General features: G+C 33.3%; 1 protein-coding gene across 1 annotated transcript; it reads left to right on the top strand.

Annotated features, from left to right (window-relative positions):
- Window positions 1-5,377: 5,377 nt before the first annotated feature.
- Window positions 5,378-7,266, top strand: LOC111906902 (GDSL lipase). Its single transcript, XM_023902689.2, has 6 exons — window positions 5,378-5,709; window positions 5,800-5,921; window positions 6,039-6,269; window positions 6,353-6,602; window positions 6,684-6,914; window positions 7,004-7,266. Exons 1-6 carry the CDS (start codon window positions 5,448-5,450, stop codon window positions 7,024-7,026), a joined length of 1,119 nt encoding a protein of 372 aa, XP_023758457.1. The 5' UTR covers window positions 5,378-5,447; the 3' UTR covers window positions 7,027-7,266.
- The last annotated feature ends 5,183 nt before the right edge of the window (window positions 7,267-12,449 follow it).

A 12,449-nucleotide genomic window follows, 5' to 3' on the forward strand; every position in this document is an offset into this window, starting at 1 on the left:
GCATGGCAAAGGTAGCCACGGTGTGGCGAAGTCAAAAACCACGACATCCTTGTTCTGGCATTGCCACGACATGGCCAAGGAGGAGCACGACGTAGCAATGTCCTGCATGTTGACTATTTGACCTTGTGACCCCACAACATGGCCAAGGAGAGCCATGACGTGGCATTGACCTTGACCAACTTTGACCGTTGACTTTTGTGACCAACTTGACTTTGGGTCAAACTTGACGGTTTTGGACTGTTGATTAAGATTTTACCTAGTTTGGTGATTAGTGGATTCATAGGAGCTAGCAGTGCAGAAATGGAAGCGTGTATTAGTGTTTTAGGGTTCTTCATTTGATTTTTTCCTCACTGTACCTGTAGGTCGAAGGCACCAATGCTGAACCATTAGTTTCGGTTATCATTTAATGGAGGGATGCCATGTGGATTGTATGTGGTCACGTAGGATAGACTGAGGACTTTTGATCTAGGTTTTCATGCCTGCTCCTTGTTTGGTTGTGGCTCTAGATTAGGATTATCTGTCTGGGTGTATATCTAACCTCTGGGTAAATATGGTTATACATTCCTTGGATTGTTAGTTACGTATCCTGGTATATAAGACGTTGTTGTGCTGTAGTGATATGATAGATTTATGTACATATATCCTTGTATAATAGGATGCAACAATAGTGGTGTGCTGGTTAGAATACCAGTAGGTTGGTTATCGCCTAGTAGAGTGCCCTAGGGACTGTAGGTAGTCATGTAGGATAAACTTAGAACTTTTGATCTAGGCTTTCTTTCATTTTCCTTGTTTGGTTGTGGCTCTAGAGTAGATCGTCTGTTCGTGTGGCTATCTCACCTCTGATTACTTATGGTTATGCATTTCATAGAGATTAGCTGGTAGTGGAGCAGGGTGTTGTGAGAGGACTAGTAGGTGGTAGTGAGCTATATGATTGATAATTTTCTGTAATATGTGCTTACTTGATCCTTGATTGTTTATATGTCGACATATGGTGACAGATGAGGTTGAGACGATCCTACTGTGTGGTGTAGGCTAAGATACCTGGTGCGGGATAGTTGTACGCCATAGGCACGAAGTCTCGAGAAGAGCAGTTGGTGTGAGGCAACAGGCCAACAAACCCTGGGCATTCCAGTTCGATGACTGATTGGGCCAGGGTATTCCAATCTGATGATCGTGGGTCTGTTATGCATGCTAATACATTTTTTGTATAAGGTATTTTGGGGGAAACTCACTAAGCTTTGTGCTTACCTAGTAGTTTATGTTTTAGGTTCTATCGATGATCGTGGGAATGCTCAGGTAGGACTGTACACACTTATCAACAACTTTGAGGATTCTACGTTTCTTATATTACTCTGATTTTCAATAAATGTATTTTGGAATAAACGGTTTCTCTTAATAATGGATTTATAACTAGGAAGTTTTACCTTATTTAAAAATGAAAATTTTTGGTTGTGAAAATGGGACGTTAGAGTCGATATTTTTCTTGATGTCACGCTATGGTATTCTTAAGGCCACGTTGTAGGACTTGTTTTTACTTGATCTTCTTTCTTTTAAGCTCCAAGTTCAGCTTCAGTCCTCCAAGTATCCAACTTTTTTCGTTTTCAGTCTTTTTTCTTCAAGGATGTCCTTTTTGGCTGCCAAATACAATTTAACTCATTAAGTACTAAATATCTTTGCATTTTACCAAAATATAGCTTACAATGTATTAAAATAATGCCTAAAAATATGTATAAATATGACAATATTAGTTATCATCTTTCTTTTACTTACTCACTACTAAGACCCATGAACATTTATTAATTGAGGAATCTTTGAATTTTTTTACTTGGTCCTATTTGCTCATTACTTTTGCTGGTCATACCAGTTTCTAGTTTCCAAAGATTGGGTATAGTCCCTTTACAAACCACTTTAATCATGTTTTTATCATTCTTCACGAAATCTAACTCTCTTCTAGTCTTTATAGAATGAAGATAAATTTGTTGTTTAACCTCTTTGTCAATGTTAAGGTGAAAGTCCTTCATATCAACATCAATGTCATCCAACAAATTGTCCTCATCAACTATGAAATCACTATCTTCACTACTCTCATTACCCTCACTACCTTCATTACCTTCACTAACTTCATCATGTCTAACTGCTCTATCACTTACATCTCCCACATCCTGCTCAACATTAGGTTCCACATGACTCTCAACATTAGGTACCACAGAAGGCTCACTAAAAGGTTTAAACCATTCAAATGTATCATCCCAATGTTCATGCTCTGAAGTAGGGGTTTCTTAATTAGGACATGTGGTTTTCATTATTGGTTTATTTACAGTGCTTTCCATTCTAGGTAATATAAATAGGGGTTAACAAACCAAGAATTTGGTTCAAATGTGTCAACTAATGTAACAAGGATTGATCCAAGCTTGTATTAGGTAATGTAACAGGGGTTTGGTCCATAATCTCAACATGCTCTAAAACAAGGGTTTCTTCATTATGCTACTTGACTCAGACCTTGTCAAGTAAAGCCTTTTAGTATAGAGGTACTAAAGGATTTAATGTATTTTTAACTTTGAAGGGGTTGGGGACATGTTATACGCATGTAATTTGGTTTTCCAAAACTCTATATAGACTTCTATCAACTTGTGTTCAAAGATATACATGACTTAAAGTGGTTAATATCTTGGTCACTAGCCAATGCATCCTTACCAAAATCTAAATCCCAATTTGGTCGTTTGAAGTGATAGTAAATAACTTTACCTTCCTCCACGCAATCAAGAATTTCCATCATCTCATTTATATCATGAACTAAGAATAAGACATTGTCGATTTTGTCAATGTATGCAATTTTCCCATTGATGTATTCGCGGTCTGGAAAGTTCGTAAAAACCCTTCCATAGGGAAATTGTATGCCAAACATTGATGGATAAGCAACTGCAAAAAAAAAAAAATTCAAAATTGTTAGTCGTTGGGGGCATCTTTATGGATGATCTACATAGTAGAGGAGAAGATATTACATGTAACCTTTGCATATCATAATCCTCCTCCCATTCTTTCCTAATCTTCCATTCCACCATCGTTTAGAGGATTTGGGTTTGTCTGTGCAATGGAAAGGTTTGAAAGAGGATGAACTAGGAAACATTTGATTATACCCGATGTCGCGCCATACTCATTCATGTATATAAGACCTAAAATGACGAAAATACCCCTACGTACAAGGGAAGTAGGGCACTTAAAAGGAAACAATTAACAGTTAACGTCGATAGGGACTAAGTGTCCAAGAAAAAACAAACTCAAGGATGATCTGAGTTAATTTTTGAAAATAGGGACTAAAATGCAAAATGACATATGCACGAGGGACGATTGTTGTAGTTTACCCTTTAATATATCCTTATGGTTCATTTTTTTATTCGGTTTGTAGTTTGGTTTTCTGTAGTTTTTGCAAAATTAAAAATTGAACCGCATTAGAATTTTTCGTTTTTTGCAAAACTGAAAACCACAACGTCATTTTTTGTTTTGGTTTTGGTTTATATGGTTTTTCCTATTTGTGGTTTGGATTTTGGTCACCCTGTATATACATATGTATATCAAGCTATGCATAATATGTATATACATAAAAAAAGACAAAACTTCAAAAATGATCCATGTAGTTTTCGAAAATATCAAGTTTAGTCCCTAAGTTCAAAAAACCTCACAGATGGTTCCTGTGGTTTCAAAACTTTTAACAGATGGTCATTTTCGCTAACTCCGTTAGCTTTTGGCCGTTAAGTGAAGGGCATTTCTGTCTTTTCATTACTACAGGGACCATTTATGAAGTTTTTCCTGATTTAAAAAAAAAGAAAAAAATATAATTATTTTATATTAAAGGGTCTCTCTCTCTCTCTATCTCTCTCTCTCTCTCTCTCTCTCTCTCTCTCTCTCTCTCTCTCTCCCCACGCACACACACAAACTTCTAAAAATTCTTTTCTTCTTCACCTACACAAACAAACCCTAAATTCTCTAAGATCTCCAGCAAAATACAAAAACCTAAACCCCAATTCTGTCCATACATAATCATTGAAACCCAAAGCCAAATATTGCAAAAATGTAGTGCCCAAGCACTAATTCCTTCTATTTCAACTCTTCTTTATGTGATTGCCATCCTGGGTACTTGTACAACGCTATAACCAACATATGCTCCCCTTTCGTCGTATCCAGCGCCAACGAGTTCTTATTGGGTACCGGAGTTGATTATTCGATTAATTTAAACTCTATATTGGTATACGACCTGAATGATAACTCCATAAACTTGGAAAATGTGACCAAATCTAGTTCAATTGTTCAAAGCAATTGGAACTTCCCCTGAGCTTTTATTCACTAGTGTTGAGCTTTTATTCACTAGTTTTGAATCAAGTCGTAGGAATTCAAACTCTATGTTGGTATATGACCTGAATAATAGCTTCAAAGTTGTATAAGAAATTGGGCATAATGTAATCTTTGGTGCTGATCTTGATTCCGCAATTCCATCAACAAAATTGAATTGGATTCCAAGTCTTAAACTGCTAATGGCTTCTGGGTCTCACAGTGGACCATCTGGCGTTTCAGGAAACATCAAGTTTTGGGATATAATATCCGGGAATCTTGTTTCAGAAAAATAAAAGAGAAAGTGGATTGCTTTTCGGATATCACAGTTTATGATACCCTTTCATCTATTTTCAAGATAGGAACAAAATTTGGAGAGGCTTCATACATTGATTTTAGGAACATTTTGTCGGATAATTCTTGGAATTGTCTTGGTGATTCAATAAAAGTGATGAATGTGAAGAAAGAAGGGTATGGTTGTAAGATTGAAAGTCATGGGAATCAAGTTTTTTTTTGCAGTAAAGAAGGTGAATTGGAGCTGTTGTCTGAGGTTTTGATGGGTTCTTTGAGAACTGGTAAAAATGGGAAAGAAGAGAGGGTCTTTAAGAAGAACATGTTGGGTAGGTCGAAGGATTTAGGACAAAATAGGATCCCAAGAGAGAGAGAGAGAGAGAGAGAGAGAGAGAGAGAGAGAGAGAGAGAGAGAGAGAGAGAGAGAGAGAGAGAGAGAGAGAGAGAAGAAGAAGAAGAAGAGAGACCTTTTAATATTAAATAATTATATATATATATATATATATATATTTTTTTTTTTAAATAAGGCAAAACTTCATAAATGGTCCATATGATAGTGAAAAGAGAGAAATTTCCTTCACTTAACCATATGGACCATTTTTGAATTTTTGTCTAAAAATATGTTTTTCTTGTTTCTTCTAACCAATAATCTTAGATGGTTTGTCTAGATTGTTTTTGTGGTGTTCTTTTTAATATTACAGTATTATATTTTAGAAAAATAATATATTTTTATTTTTATAAAAGCCAATGAAAAACCATTTATTTTCAGAAAAAACCACCGATAGTGGAAGTTGTGAATCGTGAACTCTTGATCTGAAGACAGATTACCCATGGTCGTTTCAACCAGCGAACTGGCCGTTCTAGTTTTCGTTGTTTTGTGTCTATCAATACCTACATGTTGCCTGAGTTCGCAGGGGATTTTCGACCAACACGTTGCGCTCTTCGTCTTCGGTGATTCGCTGTTCGATCCTGGAAACAACTACATCAACACCACTACTGATTTTCAGGCGAATCATTGGCCATATGGTCAATCTTACTTCAATCCTCCGACTGGGAGATTCTCCGATGGCCGTCTCATCCCCGATTTCATCGGTGAGCAGTATCCCAAATCATATCAACTTGTTTTTCCTTCTTCCTTCCGTCATTCCTTACCTTACCATAATACCATGCCTCTTGATGCAGCTGAGTATGCCGGACTACCTCTCGTTCCGGCGTATCTCGAACCGGGGAATAATGAATTCACGCACGGAGCAAACTTTGCGTCTGGAGGAGCTGGTGCCTTGATCGACAGCCATGCTGGATTTGTATGCCTCCCCTTCTCTGCTTCGAAGAACTTATTCCCTACAATGTAAATGCGCCTTTTGTGTTCGATGAAATGCCTAGCTGAAGAGAACATTGAATTATTCTTCTATGTAATGTAGGTAGTCGATCTTCAAACACAGCTACAGTACTTTGGCAATTTAGTAAACCATTACAAGCAGAGTTTAGGTGATACCAAAGCTCAACAGCTTCTATCAAACGCTGTCTACTTGTTTAGCTGTGGAGCCAACGACTACCAAAAGCCTGTTGTCAATCATCACAGCATCTTCCATCCATATACCCATGAACAATACGTGGACATGGTGATCGGAAACTTGACTAACGTAATCCAGGTCAAGATTCAAATTATAATTCTTCTCATCTGTTCTATCTTCAAGCAATTAAACTCGATTCTTGATTCTGCTTTTACGAACAGGGAATACACGAAAAAGGAGGCAGGAAATATGGGTTTGTCACTGCCCCTCTTATAGGCTGTTGGCCTGGAATTAGGATGAGACAACCTGGGAATACGTGTAGTGTAGAGACTGATGATATCACAAGATTACACAATCAAAAACTTTCAAGAAAGCTAAAGAAATTGGAGAAGGAATTCGAAGGATTTATGTATGCAAAGTTCGACATTTCCACCTCCATTAACAACAGAATGAAGAACCCATCAAAATATGGTACTCATGAGCTATCTTTATGAACTATTATTATATTATCATCTTTGATTTCTTTTTTCTGTGGATTAATTTGACATGAAGGGTTTAAGGAAGGAGAGATTGCATGTTGTGGTAGTGGTCCATTTAGGGGGATTTACAGTTGTGGAGGGATAAGAGGGATAAAAGAGTATGAAGTATGTGAAAATTCCAGTGAGTATTTGTTCTTTGATTCTTTTCATCCCAATGAAGTGGCAAGTCGCCAATTTGCAGAAATATTTTGGAATGGGGATTCCAAGATCACAGAGCCTTATAATTTGAAAGCCTTGTTTGAAGGTACACATTTGACATTTACAAAAAAAAAAAGACAATTAAGTGTAAAGTTTTATGGTTTGAATGAAGGTTTTCTTGTGTGTACTTTGTAGGGATCCCAAATGATGAGTTATGATTAGTTAAAGTGAAGTGGAAGCCATGAAAGTTCTTGTAAGAAGGTTAAGTTAGTTGCACATATCTTCACAGGTTTTGATTAATATTTGTGTATTTTGCTTAAAATTTGGTTTTAGATAAAAGTTGTTTTGATTGTTAACACAAGCATCATGACATGTTATAATGTGTGTATAGTATATATACCCTTTAATCCTATGTCTACATTTATTTTGAAATGATAATATAGTATATTATTTGGTAATATGTTGGATTAAAAAAAATATTTGTAAGAACAAAACGTAAAATGTATAGAAATGAATAATGTGAATAGTTTATGGTTATTATTAGTGAACAACTTGTATGGGGGAAGTTGTGATTTTTATATTTCAAAGTAATTGTACTTCTTTATGTTTGTTGTATGATGTAAATTATGACATTTTAAAGCTAAGTTTCTATTCAAAAATTTCCAACTTTTCACCGACTTACATGGAGAATTATTTCATAATTGCTAATTTTAGGGGTTTTCATATGAACGGATATGTTTGATTTGGTTCAATTAAGTGAATTCAAATTGATTTTCATTTTTGAAATATAGATCCGAATAGTATAAACCATATTGATCCAATCAAATCAAATTACAATTCGGTATGATTGTTCTTTACAATTCGATTTTCAAGAATTGAGATATTCGAAAATATATATATATATATATATATATATATATATATATATATATATATATATATATATATATATATATATATATATATATTTTAATATTAACAAGTTTAAATCCTAAATCTATTCATTTTTTTTTGTAGATATATAAAGGACTTTAGGCTTTTTATTAGAGCCATGCCTTCTAATATAACTAATAACAAACTCTAATAAATTAACAAATGATTAAAAATTTATATTATGTACCTTGTTAATTTTACTTATTTTATATTTTTATCGGCCATGTTGATTGGACATTTCTTTGTTGACGTGACATGTCCACGCTAATAAAAAGAAATGGAAAGAATGATGAAAAAACGCTTGAACTCGAGACCTCTCGGTTTCTCCCTTTTACTTACTAATTCCTTAAAAAGAGGTATGTGAAACTGATGATGCGCTAGTTGAATTGCATTTTCATTTTTTAGTTACTAATTTGCTTCTAGTTCTACAAATGTAAAAGGGTTCATTTCACTGTTGATAGTTAAGGGAAGGAAATGCATTTAGGCTTTTAATGGTAGAAACTTGAAACATCCAACATGCTAAGCTTCAAAGTTCAAATTTCAATTCTAAATTTATATGAATTCTAGATTATCCGATGACAAATTACAATTGAGTTTTTGGTATTCAATGTTTAATGCTTCTCATTATATTTGCCTTAACATATTGAGTTTTTGGTATTTAGTAATTTTTACATTTTAAATTTGATTTATACCATTGAAAGCGACTTGCTTAATTTTTTCTTAGACCAGGTTTCAGAACCTCTCATAGACAAACATATTTTAACATACAAAATAAGGGAAAAGGAAGCCTATTATAAATCAAGTTTTTTGCTCTTTTTTTTTTTTTTTTTTTTGTTTTTTTGTCCCCTTTACACTTTAGGGCCTAAACTTAATCTTATTTACAACTCGAATGATATTTATTACAATAAATTCCAAAATTTAAAATGTTACAATGCAATGATGAAAATATTCAAACTTGTTGTAACTGTTTAAATTCATAGGGTTTTTAAGGAGCTGAAAAATGTCCAAAGTTCGAGCAATATGACAAGCTTTTTAACTGCCACTAAAAGAGGTATCCACACTCTTTGTTTGCTACTACTAATAATAAAATATTGATATTAAATATTAATGGCTAAAATGCAAATAACAGCAATATATACTTCCATTGATTTTGTTTATTTTATTTATAGCCTCCTACTTTCCTTTCTTCCTATTACAACATTCTACTTTGAAAGAAATGAAAATAGAATTCTGTAGTACAAAAATAAATGAAAGTTCGTTGCTATTTCTTGCATTTTAACCCTAATTCGCCTGGACAAATGGAAGATAATTCATGGCAAGCTTTTGTGTCTGTGCCTAAACACAATTGGGTTGTTGCAAAATGCAAACGCAAGTTTTCAATGCATTTTGTTAAACATTTTGGGATGCTAATGATGAACTTTGGAATGGAATTGCAGATTCCGTTGGCACATTACCTTCCAACATGGAGAGGGAATGTAATTGAGGATGATATAGAAATTAATCCATCAAGAGTTGTTGGAATTTCATTCTCAATGAATTAAAAAAAAATATATAAAAATATAAAACATTTCTGTTTTTAGTATAATAATATGAACATAGGAACTTACCTAGAGTTGTTAAGTTTTGTAAGTACCATGAGTTTGTTAACCTTGTAGTAATTGTATCTTATCTTTAAAAGATCAAATAAAATAAAATCCACACTTGTATGTTATATTGGATTATTTATCATTAGGGAAGTGCGTATTTGTTGTGCGATATCCTTTGGTGGATGGAAATTTCCTTTTATAAATAATTTTAATTATTAGTATTTGTCTTGATGATAAAATTTAGTATAACACGTTAAAATCATGTTGAGATGTGAATTGCACGTGTTTTCTATAGTTTGAAATAAGTGGTAATGCTCATTTAATGTATGATAGAATGAAAAAGCTCTATATTATAAAATAGGAGATTTCTATATAAAACCCCAATAATTGAGCAGATAAATTATGTAGATACATGCACCTTTTTAGAAGCATATGACAAAATTGGATGATTGGAGATAAGAGTTATCTTCCTAAACATTCTACGATTTTTTATATTGAGGCTGAAGAAATATTGAATTTTGAATACTTGAAATTATTCCATTTCAATCAATAGAAATGGTATCACGATTAGTATTCCCACTATCATTAGAGTTTTTATTAATATACTCACTTGAAAAAGATGTAATTGTTTGGTGAAGTGCCATTTTTCATGTTTACTCAAATATTTTTATTTCCAACCTTTTAGGTTATGTTTGGCAGACTAGCTGATGACTGAAAAGCTAGCTGTTAACTTATAAGCTAGCCGACAAAAAATAATGTTTAGTAAAAACTAACTGATAATCTAGCTGAAAGATATAAAATGAAATAAAATGACATTTAGAAGAATAAGTTTTCTGTAATTAAATAAAGGTATATTAGGGAAATTTTTAAAAAGCTCTTAAAAAACTATTCAAAGTAGCTTTTTAAAAAGCTAACTTATAAGGTAGTTTATCAGTTACTTTTTGACTTGTGAAACATGACAATTTAAAAAAGCTCGAAAAATAAGATAGCTGTGGCACGCCAAACTCAGCCTTAGATGGGTGTAGTAGTTTTTCTACTTTTGCGAATTGTTTTTTTACTTTATTTATAATGTAATTTTGTAGAACTAGTATTTATAAGTTTTCTTTGAATCTTTTGACACATTTGTTCATGAATATCGTAGATTTCACGAATTATGGCGTGAATTTACATTTTAGTTCAATGCTTTACTTAAGCAAACCGTTTCTTAGTTTACGTTGATTTCACCAATTATGACGTGTATTCGCAAGTTGAAATCACACATATGCCAATGTTACAAATAAAGGTGCAAATAATGGTGGATGATGTCATGAACTCAATTGAAATTCACCAAATCCACATTGTGCTTCATTCCGAAACATATCTAAATGAGGTCTTGTGTCTCCTTGTTGAGAGTTCCAACTTGCCCTACATTTGTTTTGCTTATGTTTATTTTAGAGTTTTGTAACATTAAAATAAAATTGTGGTGTATATATTTACGTTGTATTTGTGGAAAAGACACCTTGTGGGAATACCATATTATTTTAAAAACAATAATTGAAGCCAAACTACAATTCAGTACTACAAAAAACCTTTAATGGTTATTTTAATTAAATCCAACGTCGGATAATAATCTGATGCTTAGCCGCCAAAACCCTATACGATGATCCCGAAATTAACATATCGACAAGTAACATGAGCATTCTGCATGCCCTTTCTGGTGGAATCGACCACCTTTTTTTTTTTTTTTTTTTTTTTTTTTTTTTTTTTTTTTTTTTTGAGCCTCCTCAGTGATTTGGTCGACTAGCATGTAATTTGTCTATCACCGGTGGTTTCACGATCATCACTTGATCGGGTATTTACCCATTCAAAAGGATCGGAATTGGATTCCCTATCTTCTCGTATGTATATTAATATATTTTTATAAGAAGGTACAACTATGCAACGTCGTGTTATTCGGAATAATTTTATATTTCTAAAACTATTATCACATGACTAAAATGTAACCAAAAAGCTATTTGGGTACATGCATTCTGATTCAAATTTAGAACCATGAAACCACATTTATGATTGTCACATACTTATTTTGATATGGTTATGGATAAGCATTTGATTCGCTAGAACCGGACTGGATCGGAAAAAAAAACAAAAACCAACCCTAGACTAAACCAGAATTACATATTATCAGGGAAGATACCCACTTATTCAGTTTTAAGGTATTTGGTTCCTGCATCTAGAACCAAAAACAATTATGGACAAAACATTTTCAAAGTCTAATACCTTGTGTCTTTACCATATCTTCCATAGAATATTAGCAAGCGTTCTTACAATTTGAAGACTTCAATTGTAAATTCATCGACTTCTTATAACACCCCAAGTCCCCAACATTAATATAAAGTACAAAAACATGTTTCATTTCAAACATGCTTTAAACAAGATGGTATACTTTCATATTAAGTACAGGATATCAACTTATATCATCAATGCCATAGTTACAACAAACTAAACAAAGTGGCCTAATCGGGTGATACCATAAGTAAATAAAAAGCTACAAAAACTTCTTCTAAAAGTATCAGATGCTATCCATAATCTAATCCATCCCTTTCCTCTTATTGCTTGTACATATCCCTGTAACATACGTCATAAAAACAAGCATAACATCCCCCTTGCATAACAAAGGCATCACAGTGTGTACCAAAATAAAATAAACATAGTAAAGAAATGATATATCAAATATAACCAATAACTTTCACTTCATCAACTACTTGCACATTCAATGTCCCCACATTACTTTTGGGTGAACTATTCTCGGATCTTTAAATCAGGGCCGATCATGAGGATTTAAATGTCTAGGACGAGATGAATAAAAAAGGTCATTAGGCCTTAACGTGTAACGAATTAAATTACATAAACTCATTTTTTTAATTAAAATGATGATAAACTTTATAGATATAAGCATAGCAAAATCATAGTATTTTAATGAGTTATTACATATCGTAACAGCTAACCGACGACCCGTGAAACTCTTTTAACATTCTTGACTGCAAATTGGTTGATCAAATCTTCATAGTCTATATATTATTTAAGATTTCGTTCTCGATAGATATCATCAGAAAACCGCTAAGTCTTTCATGGGTCATTGTGGA

Source organism: Lactuca sativa, chromosome 4, assembly GCF_002870075.4.
Source record: "Lactuca sativa cultivar Salinas chromosome 4, Lsat_Salinas_v11, whole genome shotgun sequence".
NCBI lineage: Eukaryota > Viridiplantae > Streptophyta > Magnoliopsida > Asterales > Asteraceae > Lactuca > Lactuca sativa.

Excerpts from the sequence above, each read along its gene's own strand:
- LOC111906902 (XM_023902689.2), top strand. The coding sequence starts at position 5,448 with ATGGTCGTTTCAACCAGCGAACTGGCCGTTCTAGTTTTCGTTGTTTTG. Across the intron at positions 5,922-6,038 it reads TCGACAGCCATGCTGGATTT|GTAGTCGATCTTCAAACACA; the intron begins GTATGCCTCCCC and ends TATGTAATGTAG. Across the intron at positions 6,603-6,683 it reads GAAGAACCCATCAAAATATG|GGTTTAAGGAAGGAGAGATT; the intron begins GTACTCATGAGC and ends TTTGACATGAAG.